Genomic DNA, 19405 nt, shown 5'->3' with positions numbered 1-19405 from the left:
CCTTAGATCCGAGAACAGGTGATAGTTTTATGTCGAATAGTCATACATATGTACTAAAATGTTTACTTTCTCGGTGCTATTACAGAAATAAAGTTTCGGTTTCAGTTAATATTACCATTCAAGCTGGTCCTTTACTTCTGCAATTACTATTCTTCTGATTCAGTGATCTCATCATCAAGATGATGCCTACTATCAATCACTACTTACTAGGGATCAGGAAGAGGAGAAAAACTTGCCTATAAGGAGATGCTATTGTGGCGGCATCCCATGCCATTTACGTATACGTGACAATATATGATTGACCTGAGATACTACTGCAGTTGCATCCCAATATTATTGCAAGGCTGTTAAATGGATTGATAGTGATGTTTTGTATCCTTTCCTAGTTTCTTCTATACCTCGGAAATGAGGGAGAATCGTCAAATTCTATCACATCAATTTGAGGAAATCTAACTTAATATCTCTGACATGTGGTGCTGACAAAAGTTGTTAGGCGTTGAGCAGTCCTTATCTTCTCCAAATTCATATTACACGAGTGCTTTGCCTCATTGGACAAATTCTCACTCAATGTCTCTTTTTTTTTTTCTTTTTTCTTTTTCTAATGGGATTATCCCTCCAATAAACGCTTGTCACGTGATAGCCTTCTCCACCATCACTAGAGCTTCTTCGCTTCTCTGTCATATGATACAAACACATTTCAGACGATTGAATAATAAAATAAGAATCATTTCATAAATCAAAAGATTTCTACGCCATAAAGTTAGAATGGATATGCGAATATAACCTTTAAAGCGTGCAGTGCTGGGGGAAGATAAGTCATTATAACAGAAGAACGTGAATTGATTTGGAAATATTGGAAGCTTCCTGAAAATTATGGACTTGACTTGGATTTGGACTTAGTTGACTCATAGATTCAAACTTTAGTTCATTTTCCTGCATTTTCTCGGGAACCAAACAGAGGGTTATCTGGTTTTTCTGTTTTCTGTTCATAAACTTTGGTTTAGTTAGTAGATCGTTGTACATTGTCAGGAGGAAATTTAATTAAGAAAGATATTAAGGTCTGAATTTGATGGGGAGGGGAGTTCTCTGATTGGAAATTTGCAAAAACCCTAATTGGTGATAATAATTTGGGATTTTTCCTTTTTTTGATGTTGATAGCAAAACCCTAATTGCTGGTTTTTGGTGTTATTTATCATTTTTTTTTTTCTTCTTTTTTTTGGGGGGAGGGGGGGGGTGTGGTGTTTTATATTTTATAAATGCAACCTTGACTTGCTTATCGTTGTGATGATTGCCGGTCGCAACCAGAGACCAGCCAAAGGGTTGAAGGTGAAACAGGCAATTCAGATTGCATTGATTTTGGCTGTTTGCTATACCAGATGAAGCAGTCACATGGCAAGGACTATAGTGAAAGTTCAAAGGACAAGGCCAGCGAAGAACGCGGTTCTGATATTTTCGGACGTAAGGGGAGTGCAGGGTGGTCAAAAGGTGGAGGTGTGTCTGCATCAGAAGATCCAAAAACATGTAGGAGAAGAAAGTGTAAAGAAAGAAGATGGAAATGTTTAAGAGGAAAATGAGGAAGAATCTTTGCAGAATGTAAACGAAGTGAATCAAGTTATAAAAATATTATTAAACAAACGAGAATGCCAGAACAACTACAAAATCTTAATAGACTACATTATAACTAGCTTGTTTTCTAATGAATAACATAGCACCCTATTTATAATAAACTAACCATAATCTCTAACAAAACCTCATTCTAACGGGCTAAGCCCAGAAAACCAAATATTCAAATAAACCAAAATACTAATATTTTCCAATACCCCTTGTCAAACTTATGGCGGTATACGACATGGTTTTGCAAACAAGCAAATGCGAACTGACTCCATTAGGCGGAGAGACTGACAGACAAGCAGGCTCTGCAACGCGGGCAGGTAGGCTTCGCAACGCGAGCAGACAGACTTCGCAACGCGGACAGACAGGCTCCGCAACGCGGATAGACAAAGGCTCTGCAACGCGGATAGACAAACAGGCAGATGGTAGATGGATATAGATTCAGATGGCAGAGAACAGACAAATTCAGGCAGATAGATTTCGTTTGAGCATAGACCTTGTCACTAAACGGATGAGATTCCTATAACCCAACGCTCTTTTTTTTTTCTTTTCTACTTTTTTTTTCCTCTCTCTTATTCTTTTTTTTTTCCCTTTTTCCTGTGGTTTTCTCCAGACAAACCCTGCAAAACACGTCAAGTGCAGAAAGCTGGGTTTTAAGCTTCGTTAGAAAACGGTGCGAGTGCAGGAACAAGGTATCGATGCAAACGGATCGGACTGTAGCAACACGGGGCAACGACGGCTACGGATCTGGGTGCAAGCGGGCTCGATGACGACGAAAGATGCAGATTGGTGTGACTCAAAGCAGGAGGTTCTGATCAGACAATGGAAACGGAAATGATTTATGGGTTTCACGGCTTCGTATCCTACATACTTTTTCTTTCAAACTAAACCCAGGACAACTAAATCAGAACAAACAAACAACAAACAAACTGATACGAAAAAGACAAGACAAACAAACTAACTAGCTACCAAGAACAGATTCAACCCCAAAAGATCAAACCTGCTCTGATACTAAGTTGAATATCATAGTGCGCAACGAACAAGTCTACAAAATAATAAAAATATTATTAAATAAACGAGAATGGCAGAACGGCTACAAAACCCTAATAGGCTACATTGTGACTAACTTATTCTCTAATGAATAACAAAGCACCTTATTTATAATAAACTAACCCTAATCTCTAACAAAACTTAATTCTAACCGGGTAAGGCCAGAAAACCAAATATTCAAATAAACAAAAATACTAATATTTTCCAACAGTTGAAAAGGAAACAGAAATTCAGAAAAAAAATTGAACAATAAAGATGATAATTCTGGTGGTGAAGTTAAAGGAAATGATGAATCGGTGGGGCTCGACAAGTGTTATTCGCACGAAGAAAATTACCAAGAGGGGCTTGAAGGTACGCAGGCAATTTTCGCTGATCAAGATGGTGCGAAACATGCGAATCATGATGAAGTAGGAGAGGACAAGGAGCAAATACCACAAGATAAGCACGACGAGAAAGAAAATGGAAGGGGCCAAGCTAAGGAGACAAAGAGATTTGGAGGTATCTCGTACCACTGACAAGGAGCCAAAGAGATTGATGGAATTGAGTACTAAATAAAGGACATTTCACGTCGTGAAAGTAAGAATGACTCTCTTGAGGGCCAACATTCAGTGGTAGACAGAGTGGTCCATGGCTTTGATGATGTGAATGGCGTGCCAGTAGATGGCCATGATCTCATAGAATCCGTAGTGACCGGAGCAGGCGGTGATCACGCAATTACTGGACATCAGGAAATGAATTCGAGTTCTAACAATCAAAGTGAAATCAGCGAAAACACGGTAAATGAAGAAGTTGGGTCTAAAGAAGGAACAACTGGTTCTGATTTGGAAGCCAAAAGCAAAATTTCAGTACAAGACTCGAACATTGACATTAAAGCGAAGGTGGAAACAAGTTCAGACACCTCAAGGATTGATACCATTGAAGAGGCTACACAGGGAGGCAGTTCCGTTTCAGATTCATAGCCGAAACAAAATGTCATTAACATTACAAGTATCTGCACAAGCAGAAGAAACTAGAGGTAGAAAGTGAGTTGAATTAGTAGCATTTCTTCTTGAGTGACATTGTACTGTCTAATTTCGAGTTTTCTTACAAGTCGTTGGACATTTTCTTGGCCTTAGATCTGGAAACAGGTGATAGTTTGATGTCGAATAGTCATACATACGTACTAAAATGTTTAGAGTCTGTTTGATACTCTACTTGAATCCAATTTTTTAAACTCAAAAACAATTTTCAAATTTTAAGCCTTAAAAACTTGTTTGATAGGACTATTTTCAAAAACTGAACTCAAGACTAACTCAAAAATATAGTCTATTATCTAAGAACATAAAAAGTGAGTTTTTAGAGTTTTTAAATTTAAACTCACTCATTTCTTTTCTTTCTCTCCTCCACACTCTCACTTCAAATCTATCTCTCTCTTTTCTTCTTTCTCTCCTATCTTTTTTTTACCTTTTTTGTCTCTCCTCCAATCTGCTCTCTTCATTCTCTCTGTTATTTCTCTCACTCCTCTTCCTCTCTATCTCGTCCGATCCTCTCTCTTATTTCTCTTTCCTTCAATCATCTCTTACTTTCTTTCCTCCTCTCTCTTTTTTTTCTCACTCATGTGACCCCTTTTTTTAGATCTCTTTGTCTAGTTTAAGTCGTAAGATTTAAAAAGTTTAAATTGCAAACCAATCAAGTTTTTGAATTTTAAAGAAAATTGTTTTCAAGAAATCTTCTTAAGAAATGTTTTGAGAAATGATAAAAATTTTCAAATAGGATACCAAACAGGCCCTTACTTTCTCGGTGCTATTTCAGAAATAAAGTTTCGGTTTCAGTTAATATTACCATTCAAGCTGGTCCTTTGTTGTGCTAGGATAACACCAAATCCATTGGAATCAACTCAAGCTAACTCATAGGAAATATATCAAATGGAATGCAAGAACAAAATATAAAAGATACCAAGATTTTAACGAGGTTCCTCAACAGTCAGTGTAACTAGAGTACGTCATCGGAGCAGTAAAAGCTCACCCAATAATCCACTATCAACCAAATGGGAGTTTACAAAGTGTTGACAAACTCACAACCCAAAACCCCAATACAACCAATAGCTCACACACACACCAAAGAAACAAATAGAGAGAAATATAATGAATAATTTCTTCTCTATGCGAAGCTCAAAGCTAATACACAAATACAACTTTGATTGAGTGAGTACTAACAAAAAAAGAAAATCACCTTCCTTTCTTATCTTCAAATGGGGGATGCGGCACCTCTTTTCTGCTGTGTGTTTGCCCTCTGTTTTTCTGCTCACTCTTTTTCTGCTCACTTAAACAAAAGGGCAACAGCTGCCCTAATTCATAACCTAGCCATTCCCATGGCTTTTCACATGGGTCAAAGAAAAAAACAGGACTTTAGACAAGGTGCCTTTTTTTCTCCCCAAAACAAGGAAGAGACACAATGATGTTGTCCACTTTTTCTTTTCTTTTATTTAATCAAAAGTTGGCCACTTGGCCACTAATTCAACATCCTTTACTTCTACAATTACTATTATTCTGATTCAGTGATCTCATCATCAAGATGAAGCCTACTATCAATCACTGCTTACTAGGGATTAGTAAGAGGATAAAACTTACCTATAACAAGATGCTATTGTGGCGTCATCCCAGACCATTTACGTATACGTGACAATATATGATTGGCCTAAGATATAACTGAAGTTGCATCCCAATATTATTGCAGGGCAATTAAATATGGATTGATAGTGATGTTTTGTATACTTTCCTAGTTTCTTCTATACCTCAGAAAGGAGGGAGAATCTTCAAATTCTATCACATCAATTTGAGGAAATCTAACTAAATATCTCTGACGTGTGGTGCTGATTAAAGTTGTTGGGCGTTGAGCTGTCCTTATCTTCTCCAAATTCATGGTACACTAGTGCTTTGTCTCATTGGACAAATTCTCTCTCTCTCTATCGTTTTTTTTTTTTAATAGCATCATCCATCTAATAAACGTTTGTCACGTGGTGAATTTTTCTAAACTCATTATGATACATGGGAAGTGGATTCTTCTTATCCGCCCTAATAGCCTTCTCCATCATCACTAGAGCTTCTTCGCTTCTCTGTCATATGATACAAACACATTTCAGACAATTGGATAATAAAATAAGAATCATTTCGTAAATCAAAGGATTTCTAGGCCGTAACATTAGAATGGATATGCGAATGTAACCTTTAAAGCGTGCAGTGCTGAGGGAAGACAAGTCATTATAACAGAAGAACGTGAATTGATTTGGAAATATTGGAAGCTTCCTGAAAGTTATGGACTTAAATTGGATTCGGACTTGGTTGACTCAAAGATTAAAACTTTAGTCCATTTTCCTGTATTTTCTCGGAAACCAAACAGAGGGTTATTTTGGTTTTTCTGTTTTTTGTTCATAAACTTTGGTTTAGTTAGTAGATCGTTGAACATTGTCAGGAGGAAATTTAATTAAGAAAGATATTAAGGTCTGATTATTTATTTTTTTGTTGGGGGGGTCTTTCATAAATGAAACCTTGACTTACTTATCGTTGTGATGATTAATCGGGAATTGATAAGGAGCTTGTCTTTTGAGCAGTTGTACAGAGTTTTGATGAATAACCAGTCTACCGGGCGCAACCAGAGACCAGCCAAAGGGTTGAAGGTGAAACAGGCAATTCAGATTGCATTGATTTTGGCTGTTTGCTTCTGGTTGCTATACCAGATGAAGCAGTCACATGGCAAGGACTATAGTGAAAGTTCAAAGGACAAGGCCAGCGAAGAACGCGGTTCTGATATTTTAGGGCGGAAGGGGAGTGCAGGGTGGTCAAAAGGTGGAGCTGTTTCTGCATCAGAAGATCCGAAACATGTAGGAGAAGTAAGTGTAAAGAAGGAAGATGGAAATGCAGAAGAGAAAAATGAAGAAATATCGTTGCCGAAAGTAAACGAAGAAAATGAAGTTGAAAAGGAAACAGAAAATCAGAAAAAAGAATTGAACAGTACAGATGATAATTCTGATGGTGAAGTTAAGGGAAATGATGAATTGGTGGGGCTCGACAAGAGTTCTTCGCATGAAGAAAATTACCAAGAGGGGCATGAAGGTACGCAGGCAATTTTCGCTGATCAAGATGGTGCGAAACATGCGAATCATGGTGAAGTAGGAGAGGGCAAGGAGCAAATACCACAAGATAAGCACGACGAGAAAGAAAATGTAAGGGGCCAAGCTAAGGAGACAAAGAGATTTGGAGGAATCTCGTACCACTGACAAGGAGCCTAAGAGATTGATGGAATTGAGTACTACATACAAGGACATTTCACGTCGTGAAAGTAAGAATGACTCTCTTGCGGGCCAAAATTGAGTGGTAGACAGAGTGGTCCATGGCTTTGATGATGTGAATGGCGTGCCAGTTGATGGCCATGATCTCATAGAATCCGTAGTGACCGGAACAGGCGGTGATCACGCAATTGCCGGACATCAGGAAATGAATTCGAGTTCTAATAATCAAAGTGAAATCAGTGAAAACACGGTAAATGAAGAAGTTGGGTCTAAAGAAGGAACAACTGGTGCTGATTTGGAAGCCAAAAGCAAATTTTCAGTACAAGAGTCGAACATTGACATTAAAGCGAAGGTGGAAACAAGTTCAGACACCTCAAGGATTGATACCGTTGAAGAGGCTACACAGGGAGGCAGTTCCGTTTCAGATTCATAGCAGAAACAAAATGTCATTAACATTACAAGTATCTGCACAAGCAGAAGAAACTAGAGGTAGAAAGTGAGTTGAATTAGTAGCATTTCTTCTTGAGTGACATTGTACAGTCTAATTTCGAGTTTTCTTACAAGTCGTTGGACATTTTCTTGGCCTTAGATCCGAGAACAGGTGATAGTTTGATGTCCAATAGTCATACATACGTACCAAAATGTTTACTTTCTCGGTGCTATTTCAGGAATAAAGTTTCGGTTTCAGTTAATATTACCATTCAAGCTGGTCCTTTACTTCTGCAATTACTATTCTTCTGATTCAGTGATCTCATCATCAAGATGAAGCCTACTATCAATCACTGCTTACTAGGGATCAGTAAGAGGATAAAAACTTGCCTATAATGAGATGCTATTGTGGCGGCATCCCAGGCCATTTACGTATACGTGACAATATATAATTGGCCTGAGATACTACTGCAGTTGCATCCCTGCATCCCAATATTATTGCAAGGCTGTTAAATGGATTGATAGTGATGTTTTTTATCCTTTCCTAGTTTCTTCTATACCTCGGAAAGGAGGGAGAATCGTCAAATTCTATCACATCAATTTGAGGAAATCTAACTTAATATCTCCGACATGTGGTGCTGATAAAAGTTGTTAGGCGTTGAGCAGTCCTTATCTTCTCCAAATGGTACACGAGTGCTTTGCCTCATTGGACAAATTCTCACTCTCTGTCTCTTTTTTTGTCTTTTTTCTTTTTTTTTTCTAGTGGCATCACCCGTCCAATAAACGCTTGTCACGTGATAGCATTCTCCATCATCACTAGAGCTTCTTCGCTTCTCTGTCATATGATACAAACATATTTCAGACGATTGAATAATAAAATAAGAATCATTTCATAAATCAAAAGATTTCTACGCCATAAAGTTAGAATGGATATGCGAATATAACCTTTAAAGCGGACAGTGCTTAGGGAAGATAAGTCATTATAACAGAAGAACGTGAATTGATTTGGAAATATTGGAAGCTTCCTGAAAATTATAGACTTGACTTGGATTTGGACTTAGTTGACTCATAGATTCAAACTTTAGTCCATTTTCCTGCATTTTCTCGGAAACCAAACAGAGGGTTATCTGGTTTTTCTGTTTTCTGTTCATAAACTCTGGTTTAGTTAGTAGATCGTTGTACATTGTCAGGCGGAAATTTAATTAAGAAAGATATTAAGGTCTGAATTTGATGGGGAGGGGAGTTCTCTGATTGGAAATTTGCAAAACCCTAATTGGTGATAATAATTTGGGATTTTTCCTTTTTTTGATGTTGACAGCAAAACCCTAATTGCTGGTTTTTGGTGGTTTTTTTTTTCTCTTCTTTTTTTGGGGGGAGGGGGGGGGGGGAGGGGGGGGGGGTGGTGGTCTTTTATATTTTATAAATGCAACCTTGACTTGCTTATCGTTGTGATGATTGCCGGGCGCAACCAGAGACCAGCCAAAGGGTTGAAGGTGAAACAGGCAATTCAGATTGCATTGATTTTGGCTGTTTGCTTCTGGTTGCTATACCAGATGAAGCAGTCACATGGCAAGGACTATAGTGAAAGTTCAAAGGACAAGGCCAGCGAAGAACGCGGTTCTGATATTTTCGGACGTAAGGGGAGTGCAGGGTGGTCAAAAGGTGGAGGTGTGTCTGCACCAGAAGATCCAAAACATGTAGGAGAAGAAAGTGTAAAGAAAGAAGATGGAAATGTTGAAGAGAAAAATGAGGAAGAATCTTTGCAGAACGTAAACGAAGAGAATTAAGTTGAAAAGGAAACAGAAATTCAGAAAAAAGAATTGAACAATAAAGATGATAATTCTGGTGGTGAAGTTAAAGGAAATGATGAATCGGTGGGGCTCGACAAGTGTTCTTCGCATGAAGAAAATTACCAAGAGGGGCACGAAGGTACGCAGGCAACTTTCGCTGATCAAGATGTTGCGAAACATGTGAATCATGATGAAGTAGGAGAGGACAAGGAGCAAATACGACAAGATAAGCACGACGAGCAGGAAAATGGAAGACAGAGAGGTCCACTGACAAGGAGAGATTTGGAGGAATCTCGTACCACTGACAAGGAGCCTAAGAGATTGATGGAATTGAATACTACATACAAGGACATTTCACGTCGTGAAAGTAAGAATGACTCTCTTGAGGGCCAAAATTGAGTGGTAGACAGAGAGGTCCATGGCTTTGATGATGTGAATGGCGTGCCAGTAGATGGCCATGATCTCATAGAATCCATAGTGACTGGAACAGGCGGTGATCACGCAATTACCGGACATCAGGAAATGAATTCGAGTTCTAACAATCAAAGTGAAATCAGCGAAAACACGGTAAATGAAGAAGTTGGGTCTAAATAAGTAACAACTGGTGCTGATTTGGAAGCCAAAAGCAAAATTTCAGTACAAGACTCGAACATTGACATTAAAGCGAAGGTGGAAACAAGTTCAGACACCTCAAGGATTGATACCATTGAAGAGGCTACACAGGGAGGCAGTTCCGTTTCAGATTCATAGCCGAAACAAAATGTCATTAACATTACAAGTATCTGCACAAGCAGAAGAAACTAGAGGTAGAAAGTGAGTTGAATTAGTAGCATTTCTTCTCGAGTGACATTGTACAGTCTAATTTCGAGTTTTCTTACAAGTCGTTGGACATTTTCTTGGCCTTAGATCCGAGAACAGGTGATATTTTTATGTCGAATAGTCATACATACGTACTAAAATGTTTACTTTCTCGGTGATATTACAGAAATAAAGTTTCGGTTTCAGTTAATATTACCATTCAAGCTGGTCCTTTACTTCTGCAATTACTATTCTTCTGATTCAGTGATCTCATCATCAAGATGACGCCTACTATCAATCACTACTTACTAGGGATCAGTAAAGGATAAAAACTTGCCTATAACGAGATGCTATTGTGGCGGCATCCCAAGCCATTTACGTATACGTGACAATGTATGATTGGCTTGAGATACAACTACAGTTGCATCCCAATATTATTGCAGGGCTGTTAAATATGGATTGATAGTGATGTTTTGCATCCTTTTCTAGTTTCTTGTATACCTCGGAAAGGAGGGAGAATCTTCAAATTCCACCACATAAATTTGAGGAAATCTAACTCAATATCTCTGACGTGTGGTGTTGATAAATGTTGTTGGGCGTTGAGCAGTCCTTATCTTCTCCAAAGTCATGGTACACGAGTGCTTTGTTTCATTGGACAAATTCTCTCTCTCTCTCTCTCTCTCTCTCTCTCTCTCTCTCTCTCTCTCTCTCTCTCTCTCTCTCTCTCTCTCTTTTATTTCTTCTTCTGGTGGCATCACTCGTCCAATAAACGCTTGTCACGTGGTGAATTGGTGACAAGAGAGTATCTCTCGTCTTATTGAACTTTGCTTTGTCTCTCCAAGATCTCATGACCATAAGTTCATATTTTAGAAATTATATGCATATAGAGAGCGGTGGTTGACACTTCAAGAAAGTTATTCTAGAATTGTTCACACGCAATTCTTCCAAGTGTTTTTATTAGAAGGAACGGGTGCAACATGAAGTGCATATAACAGTTCCCATACAGATGAAGCCTCTATATAAAGCCTATTGAGAGATACATTCTTCAAAGCATCCATTTGTTATTAGCTTTCTTGTCCTGCAAACCAAATGGCACTTGAGAAACAATTGAAATGGGAAGGCAAGGCAAGTGCAGAGCTAAAAGGCCCCAAAGCAGAGCAAATTTGGCCTCTTTTGGAGGACTTCTTTGGCCTGCACAAGTGGTTCCCAACTATCACAACTTGCCGTGGTGTTGAAGGCACATCGGGGGTAGCCGGGTGCGTGCGGTTCTGTGCTGGGTTCAAGACTCCGGTTGATCCTAAAAGTGACCAGAACCAAGACCAAGAGAAGGTGAACTGGACTAAGCAGAAGCTGCTGACTATTGACCCAGCAAATATGACATATAGTTACTCTATCATAGATGGGAATGTTGGGTTTAACTCGTACATTTCGACCGTTCAAGTGGTGCCGAAGGACGCCGGGTGTACGATTGTGTGGAAGTATGAAGTTGAACCAGTGGAGGGATGGAGGCTGGAGGATCTGGACCTGTTTATTGGCACTGGCTTGCAAGTCATGGCTAGCAGAATGGAAGCCTCTCTCCAGCTCCAAGTTGAATAATTGGAAACACAAAAGTGATATATTAGTCTCTCTGTTGAGATGTTTATTGTATAACCCTGCAATAAAACTGGCAATAAAATCTTGTAAGGTTGATAAGTTGTCAGACTTGTAGCTCCAATCGTTAAAAGTAGTTACCCTTGTTTCAAGGTGGATTTGGATTTACCTAATTTTTTGGAGTGATGATCTATGAATGATGAACTAAATATAAACGGTTTTGATCGTTGAAAAAAGTTATAGAGTGAACACCACAAGGTGTCCCTAAAATAAACCAAAGAACCCTAGTTTTGAATTCGGGTAAATTCGACGATTCAGACTCATTGACGTGAAGATCACGTATGGATTTTTAGAATTTTGGTGAAAGAGCAAGGTAGATTACAATCATAAACATTAGGGGTTAAAGATGATGATACAAGTAGTTTTTCAACGTCATGATACAACTATCCGTGCTTGCGTCACATCTTGTTCTCTACCAGTACGTGAATCACCTACAAAACTGAGGTCAGGTTCTACAGTATGCAGATTGGATGCGGGTGCCCGAATGAGCAGGCGAGCCTCACGAACCAGGCCATTCATACGCCTTCGAAAGCACAAGCAGACTGCTACTCCGGGCAGAGTCTTTTTCAGCCAGATTACTTGCACGATGTTCTCTTTTACTGAATTCCGACATGATGGACCTACTCATCGTCTAGTTCATCAGGTACATGTAACTTCTCAATGTCAGCCTGTTGGAAAATCAAGAGATGAGCCTTGGAGTAAGATGCAAATGAAAGCTACGCTTGTGTTGCGATCAAGGCACATATGGAAAGTTGTCGATATGGGGTGTTAATAAAGAGTAAGAAATATGCTCAAATCACCTTAATGGTAGCGACATCAGTTGCGGATGGTTTCAAATCCAATGCATAACCGAAATGAAGCATTGCTTTCTCATGCATGTTACGCCGCTTATAGATCTTACCCATCAAAGCGTAGACACTACTTTCACGAGGAGAGTATTCTTTAACCTCCTCTAAGACCGCTAAAGCTTCATCGAACTTTTCTAAGCTCATTAGTATACTAGCCTTATGATACATTGGAAGTGGATTCTTCTTGTCCGCCCTAATAGCCTTCTCCATCATCACTAGAGCTTCTTCGCTTCTCTGTCATATGATACAAACACATTTCAGACAACTGAATAAAAAAATAAGAACCATTTCGTAAATAAAAAGATTTCTAGGCCGTAAAGTTAGAATGGATATGCGAATGTAACCTTTAAAGCGTGCAATGCTGAGGCAAGATAAGTCATAATAACAGAAGAACGTGAATTGATTTGGAAAGCCGTCCAGAAGTGATGCTCCGAGAACTCAAACTTCTCTTGGCGATGGTATACCATTCCAAGGCCATACCAGGCGTTATAATGCCTTGCATCAATACGAAGTGCGGTCTGATAACTCTTTATTCCATTCTCAAAATCCTCTAGAGCTACATATCTGCAGATAGATAATTCCACGACAACGTAACTATCTGGTACAAGGTCAGAACTAACCATCAAATTACGAGGAACTTCAGTTTCATGAATTAAAGGATGAAGGGAAGGAAAAGTCTTGTCCATACTCATGACCACAAAGGGTATGTGCATATGTGAATCTTGGATTAAGTTGAACAGCTCGCTGGAAATTTTTCAGAGCAGTTTCATGGTCTTTTTGCAAGCTATAGCAATTTCCCATTGCAACCCTGCAATACCATTCGATAAGAAAGAAATAAGTCTTTATGACTGACAAGAGATACTAAAAAGAAAATTGAGATTTGAATGATGTATTATTTTGCAAAATTATGATATAGCTACCAAGACTGAGGAGCTAAGCGGTCCGTTGATATCAATTCTTGAGCCAGGTAACTTAACTTCATATCTTCCTTCAAATGCTGCAAAGAGTAAGAATACTCTTCAGTGCACAACAATTATTAACAGTAAAGTACAGAGAAAAGCTAAGCCACACAACAATGAAAAATTAGTGCCTAGCTTGATTTCAGAAGGATTAGCTGGACAGGAGGGCAACCCAACTGACCATCTAACGTATAACGAAAGCATCCTCTGGAAACTACAACACTTTTTTTATCCAAATCATCTAACGTATAACGAAAGCATCCTCTGGAAACTACAACACTTTTTTTATCCAAATCATAAGACAAAACAAATTTTTTTTTCAAAGGTTTTTGAGCTACATCAATTTGGGGACTCACATAAAGAACTGTAGAATACATATCCATCCCTTCTAAACTGTAAGGTGATGCCTGACGGGCAAGACTGAAGGCCCGATCAGCTTCTGAATAGTCTATCAATTCACAATAAGCTTTTCCAACCTGCAATTGAAGAATGCCAAAATAGTCAATGATATGCAAGTATTATAATATGTAAGGGCAAAAATCATTCAAAGGAGCAGCTGCAAGGGATTTGAGTTGGTGTGGGTGAACATGAAATTATTGAAAAACATAGGCTTAGGTATAGAAAAATCATGGAAGACTATCTGAAGTGTAACAAAAGAGAGAATGAACTAAATACAACTAAAGCCATGGAAGACTATGACAAATCGTACCACTCATCTGGTATCAAAAAGGTAGACTATACGAAGTGTAACAAAAGAGCGAATGAAATAAGTCTAAAGATGAGATAAACGTGTGACAAGACAAATTAATTAAGTTCTGATGACAGTGGGAAATCAAACAAATAGCAGAAAATCCCGTGTTTTTCAGATCTGATGAGAAAGATATTATTTTCCTTTTAGTTTTTGAAACTAGCAAACTAACTTATACAGACATCCACCAACAGCAGAAAATAGGTGAATGGAATCCTGTATTAAGAATCCAGTGCTGTGTACAAGGTCATCACACCAGGAGACTATATAGAAATACAGCCAAGTTTTCTATATAAAAAAACTACCTGGGAAAGCACCCATCCAGTATTGTAATGCTTGTATGGAAGTTTGAGATAGACATTGAGTGCATCCTGCGCAACAGAGTCAATATTAGATAACAAAATACAACCTCAACCTAGGAAAAAAATATTAAATCATTTTATTCCACAGTAACCAAGTAGTACCTGACATCTGTACATGCAGGAAAGTCTATAGCCCTCCCCAAGGGTTCTCAAAAGACTCAATATTTCTGAAGCACCAGTGGCAACTCTTGAAACATTGATAATACCACCGGTACTTGACAAGGTTGCTCCTTCTTGTTCAAGATATCTAGTATCACTAGGAGCAAAACCAGAAGCTACTGTCACAGTTGTTGAACGGGAATCATCATATGTCTCATTGCGCATTCCTAAATAGGACCCAAGTTTGGAAATCACAACTATTAGCAAAAAATCCATTGGATGTAACATGCGTAGAAGAATCAAGAGTATCCTTGAATGGAAAGTTTGTACTTATATTATCCAGGAAACGCTATTAAACTTATATGAGCAAAGGAAGTGAAAAGACTTAAATCACTATAATGCAATTTGTCATTTCTCTATTAATAGAAGAAATTAAGTATATTGGTGATAAAATGGCTTCTTGTGCCTGCTAATCTCTATATGGTAGTATAGTTCACCAAATGACTCAGAAATGAGAAGATGCATCACCTTCATCAACATTTTCATTGGGCCATGGCTGCCCCTTACGATTTGCGAAGGAACGTGCAACAGAGCTCAGCTTGGAACTTCCAAGATATTTAGATGAATTGGTAGTTCCATTTCCGGCTGTCACTGAGGCACTGACATTAGTGTTGGCCCCCGCTTCAGCAGCAAGTCTATTGCTCCGCCGGTTGCCAGAATCAAAAGACAACCTGCTTGAAATCTGCAAAGGAAAGACAAATAATTGTAAGAAGTCATTGACCTCAACATTCCAGAAACAACATGAAAATGTCACCAGGAAATATACAGGGACAAGAAAACCCATTTATAACTAATTACTCAAATAAGGTGCTAAAGGCAACATCACTACCAAATAAATAATCTCATTGTAAGCCTACATTAAACCACAAAAACAAGAAAGCATAGACTCACATGAAATTCAAACAATATCGAAACATTACATGTACTCGAATAGTTAAGGTATAGCAAGGAAAAGTACGAAATCAGTGACATTAAGAATTGTATCAATGGAAAAAAAAAATTATTTGAATTATGAATAAGTGGAGCCTGTACCTTGCGGAGTTTTCCTTCATCAACAAACTTTCTTCTGGGGGCTTGAATTGTAGAGTTCACATTTGACTTCAGAGAGCTATCAGTACCTGTGCTCAGGTTTGGGCCATTTGGCTGGCCAATTCTACAGAGAGCTGGTGGAGCAACACCTGACAACTGCAAACAGGGACAGATCAGTGATGATACAAGAATTTCATATTTTTGTTTTGACAAATATAAGTTTCAATGTTTTATTTCAGGTACCCACAAGCAACATGAGATGACAACTAAATCGTATATATTGAGTGATTATGTCCTAAAGACTCTAGCATTGAATTTGTTTTAGATTTGGTCCTTAATTTTAGAGGCGTGGGTGTTTATACATAACAGTAGCCTGCAGTACCAGATTCCCATAAGTTTATATTCTTCAAATTATCTTTGCTTTAAGGCTTTCGGAGATTTTTAAGGAGTAAAATGATTTTTTTATGAATCTTGGTTAGCAATGTGCTTATTGGGTAGGTGTCTTAATTGGGAACCTTAGCTGCCTGCTGTGCGAAATTTCAGCAACAAGGTTTCCTCAAATCAGCCCCTCCTTCCCTCCTTTTGACCCATAATCAAACCATACTTTGATATACAAATCATAAACCTCTTCTCCTACAGCCTTATGTCTTTCGACCACAACTTTCCAAATCCTAAAGCCTGGCATATCCAATTGTAGGCAATATTTGCACTTATCCTACATTAATTGGTCTAATTACAAAGAGACCAAACATATCAGTAAAGAAACCAAATACTTCCTTTCAAGACAAAACCTACCTGAAGTGGTCCAGACACATAGTTACAATAGTTACAAAGCCATAACAGACCTTAAATCATTTGATACCAATAGTAAGATAAGAGTAAGCAGTGGTATAAAGGACAGAGATACAGCAATAAATGCAGGACTGCTAGAGAAAAATTGGAGGGGACAACTTATATATACCTGCATGGGCATTGGGGAAGGAGTGTTAAAGAAAGATGAACCAGAAGTGCCATTTACAGGATGACCAGACACTCCGCCCAAACTAACATGAGAATTTCCAGACAGATCTCTTGTATTATTTCCTTGAACATGTTTCAATTGTCTCTGGCCAACATCTTCAGAGCTAAAATTCCTGCCAGAAACTAAATTGCAGTCCTCATTCAGGGTAAGTAAACTTTGAGAAGCTAATCCATGATGTAGATACTGTTTTTGTATGGAAAGAACGGCAGCTTCACCAAAAACTACAGCTGCTTCTTCAGCAGCGCCTGAAACAACGGAAAATACAAAGCCTCAACATATGCATCTGAAGGCACCAAATCGCCATAAATAATCAACACAGAATTTTCGATTTAGTAAAACCATTAATTAACCAGTTGCAAAAAAACTATATTATTTTCACAAGATGCCAAAATTATATCAATAAAAAACGTCCAAAAGTAAAAATTGTGGACATGGGGGCCACTCTAAAAGTACATTCATATAGAACAAAAGGCTCTAATCTGCCTACACTATTACTTTCATGTGTGTAACACTGTACAGACCTAATATGCACAGCTCTTCGTAAGCAGTCCACATACAAGGATCAATAGTCAAAGCCTGCTTAAAGTGATGGATGGCACTTTTCCTTCTGTCAGTATACCTAGAACAATACCAATTATAAACAATAAAATCATGAGAGGTACAATAAAATCATACAATCCAGCATACAATTACTGTAAAGTACGGAAAGAGATACTTAAGTAGTTGCAAGACGCTACAAATTCAACTAAAAGGTAGCATACCTAAATTAATATAACACAACAAAATCCTCTATCCCAAGAAACATGCAAGCAGAGAGACAGAGGGATCAGTTCAGAAGAGGACACTTTGCCAATCAGAAGAATTTCACAAGCACCATCAATAGTTCACCTAACACTACTAGAAGGAAGAAGATTCAAACCTAAAGACCTCAAAAGATATTTCTTGGAGGAACAACAACCTTACTACTAGAATTTACATCTTAAATGAGCGTATGTTTTTTGGTTCAGCCTGATAAAATAGATTGATTACATCAATTTTAACCATCATCACAAACAAATCCTTTTCAAGAAACTTATAAAGTATCCCTGTAACAAAGGTAATGCATACACAGAAGCTCCAGAAGACAGGAGACAAACCTGTATATAAGCCCTAAAAGGTAATGACCAGCTGCGCCATTTGGAACCTGCCAAAGGAATAATAAGCAAGTCATCTGCTGTTAGAAACCACATGAACAGGCTGAAAACTGAATACCAATATCAACATTTGGAACACTTAGCAGAAATTACATAATGTCTAAAGGGTTAATGCCATTCATTTCAACTCCTATTATGTAGAAAACAATGAAAAATGTTTTAGGAAGCAAGACTTGAAAAAGTAACTATGTAAGTATTACTTTAGAATCATGCTCCAAATAAAATAGAGTTCAATACCTCTGCACCAGGCTCATTAGCAGGACATAACGCTGCTTCTGCTTCACTTAGAAGATCCATCTGAAAGCATGATAGTGCAAACAAGTAGCGGGATTGAGCCACTTGTGTTCCTTTATAAATCATCAGAAAAAAAGAAAAGAGGTCCATGTGGATGAGAAATACTACGATGGAAATAATAAATTAGCAACAAAAACCCACAATGAAAAAAGGGGAGTACTTAATATGACTTGCTTACCCTTTAAAATATGATATACAGCATAAGCTTGGTTGCTTTGCAAGTAACAGCCAGCTAACAACTGTAAATTCGTCTGCCATATAACAAATTTCGTGTCAACTTCTGAAAATCCCATAACTGATCCGATTAATGCTAACAAAAATAGCACCAATGTAGTAAGTAAACCCCATTTAGAAATCCCATTATCTAAAAGCCCACACCTTTATGCTTCATTCCAAAAGAGCTACCACAAACAATTTGCAGTCCAGAGCTCCAATAATTCAAAGCTCATAAAAAAACTGAAAGTAACTAATTAACCTTAAAAGAAAGCATTTTGTTCCAGAAAAAAAAATGTGAACCCCTAAAGATTCTAAAGCAACAAAACCCTAGTTCTCAAATTACAAAACACTAAATTACTCGGGCATAAGTAAAATCTTCACAAATTACTGGTAAACTAAACACGAAGCGTCGATCAACATAATAGAAGCGGTAATGTCCCCCAAACACAAGAAAAAGAAGAAATTTCATTCCGAAGACGGCATATCTCACATTTTCTCTTTCTTTCATGGGATTTTCTCGGCAACCAAACAAGCAGGCGATGAAAAGAAAGAGAGTGAAAGAGTAGGTGGATAAGAGGTACCTCGGAGGGGAACTCGGCACAGAGGCGTTCGCATACGAAAATGGCGTTCCGGTGCATGAAATCACGGAGACTGTGCTGGACACAGTCTCGAAGTATCGCTTCCATGGCTGCTTGTTCTGATTGGGAGCAGAGAGAGAGAGAAGAGAGAAGGGGGTTTTGGTTTTGGGTTCAAATCAGGGCGGCACGTGTGATCTCCTCATTTCAAATCACGCGTCAGGCGACATTGTCTTCCTTTTTATTTTATTTTTCCTTCTCTTTTTTCTGGATTTCAAAATACGTCCCAAAAAATAAATAATGAAAAAGGGAGATAATCTTGCAACGGTCAAAAAAATTAATTTTATAGCTCTTTTTAGGAAAATGATCATCTCCGAATCCTTTCCATCCAGATCCTTCAAGATTG

At 38.2% G+C, this 19405-nt stretch overlaps 3 protein-coding genes and 2 pseudogenes across 6 annotated transcripts in view; 4 read left to right on the top strand and 1 right to left on the bottom strand.

Annotated features, from left to right (window-relative positions):
* The window catches only part of LOC126596161 (uncharacterized), a 37660-nt gene extending 30040 nt beyond the window's left edge, over positions 1 to 7620 (top strand). Inside the window, exon 3 of one of the 3 annotated variants that reach the window (XR_007613888.1) lies at positions 7530 to 7620. The gene's annotated coding sequence lies outside the window, so the exon portion shown is untranslated. Of the gene's footprint in view, positions 1 to 18; positions 144 to 7338 lie in introns of those variants that run through there. The other 2 variants (XR_007613889.1, XM_050262681.1) reach the window with 2 other exon arrangements.
* Positions 1258 to 3638, top strand: LOC126596212 (uncharacterized; annotated as a pseudogene).
* On the top strand, positions 5050 to 7361 carry LOC126587279 (uncharacterized; annotated as a pseudogene).
* A 512-nt stretch (positions 7621 to 8132) lies between the features above and the next one.
* LOC126596137 (cell division cycle protein 27 homolog B-like) lies at positions 8133 to 19214 on the bottom strand. 2 transcript variants are annotated; one of them, XM_050262631.1, is made up of 16 exons: positions 19006 to 19212; positions 18387 to 18459; positions 18152 to 18261; positions 17858 to 17904; positions 17243 to 17340; positions 16662 to 16966; positions 15704 to 15856; positions 15140 to 15353; positions 14615 to 14838; positions 14456 to 14521; positions 13759 to 13878; positions 13364 to 13440; positions 13132 to 13251; positions 12788 to 13007; positions 12396 to 12677; positions 11910 to 12263 (listed from the first exon to the last, which is right to left on the bottom strand). In XM_050262631.1, the coding sequence occupies exons 1-16, from the start codon at positions 19108 to 19110 to the stop codon at positions 12216 to 12218; spliced, it is 2262 nt and encodes a 753-aa protein (XP_050118588.1). In that variant the 5' UTR covers positions 19111 to 19212; the 3' UTR covers positions 11910 to 12215. The 2 variants fall into 2 exon arrangements, with proteins under 2 accessions (XP_050118594.1, XP_050118588.1); XM_050262637.1 differs by lacking the exons at positions 11910 to 12263; positions 12396 to 12677 and adding an exon at positions 8133 to 8192 and having other exon boundaries at positions 19006 to 19214.
* Positions 10710 to 11708, top strand: LOC126596173 (lachrymatory-factor synthase-like). Its single transcript, XM_050262694.1, has one exon. It carries the CDS (start codon positions 11035 to 11037, stop codon positions 11539 to 11541), a length of 507 nt encoding a protein of 168 aa, XP_050118651.1. The 5' UTR covers positions 10710 to 11034; the 3' UTR covers positions 11542 to 11708.
* Positions 19215 to 19405: the final 191 nt, after the last annotated feature.

The sequence above is a fragment of the Malus sylvestris genome, chromosome 2 (genome assembly GCF_916048215.2).
Source record: "Malus sylvestris chromosome 2, drMalSylv7.2, whole genome shotgun sequence".
Taxonomy (NCBI): Eukaryota; Viridiplantae; Streptophyta; class Magnoliopsida; order Rosales; family Rosaceae; genus Malus; species Malus sylvestris.
Note: the sequence above shows the minus strand (reverse complement) of the source record. Positions and strands in the feature narration are given on the sequence as shown.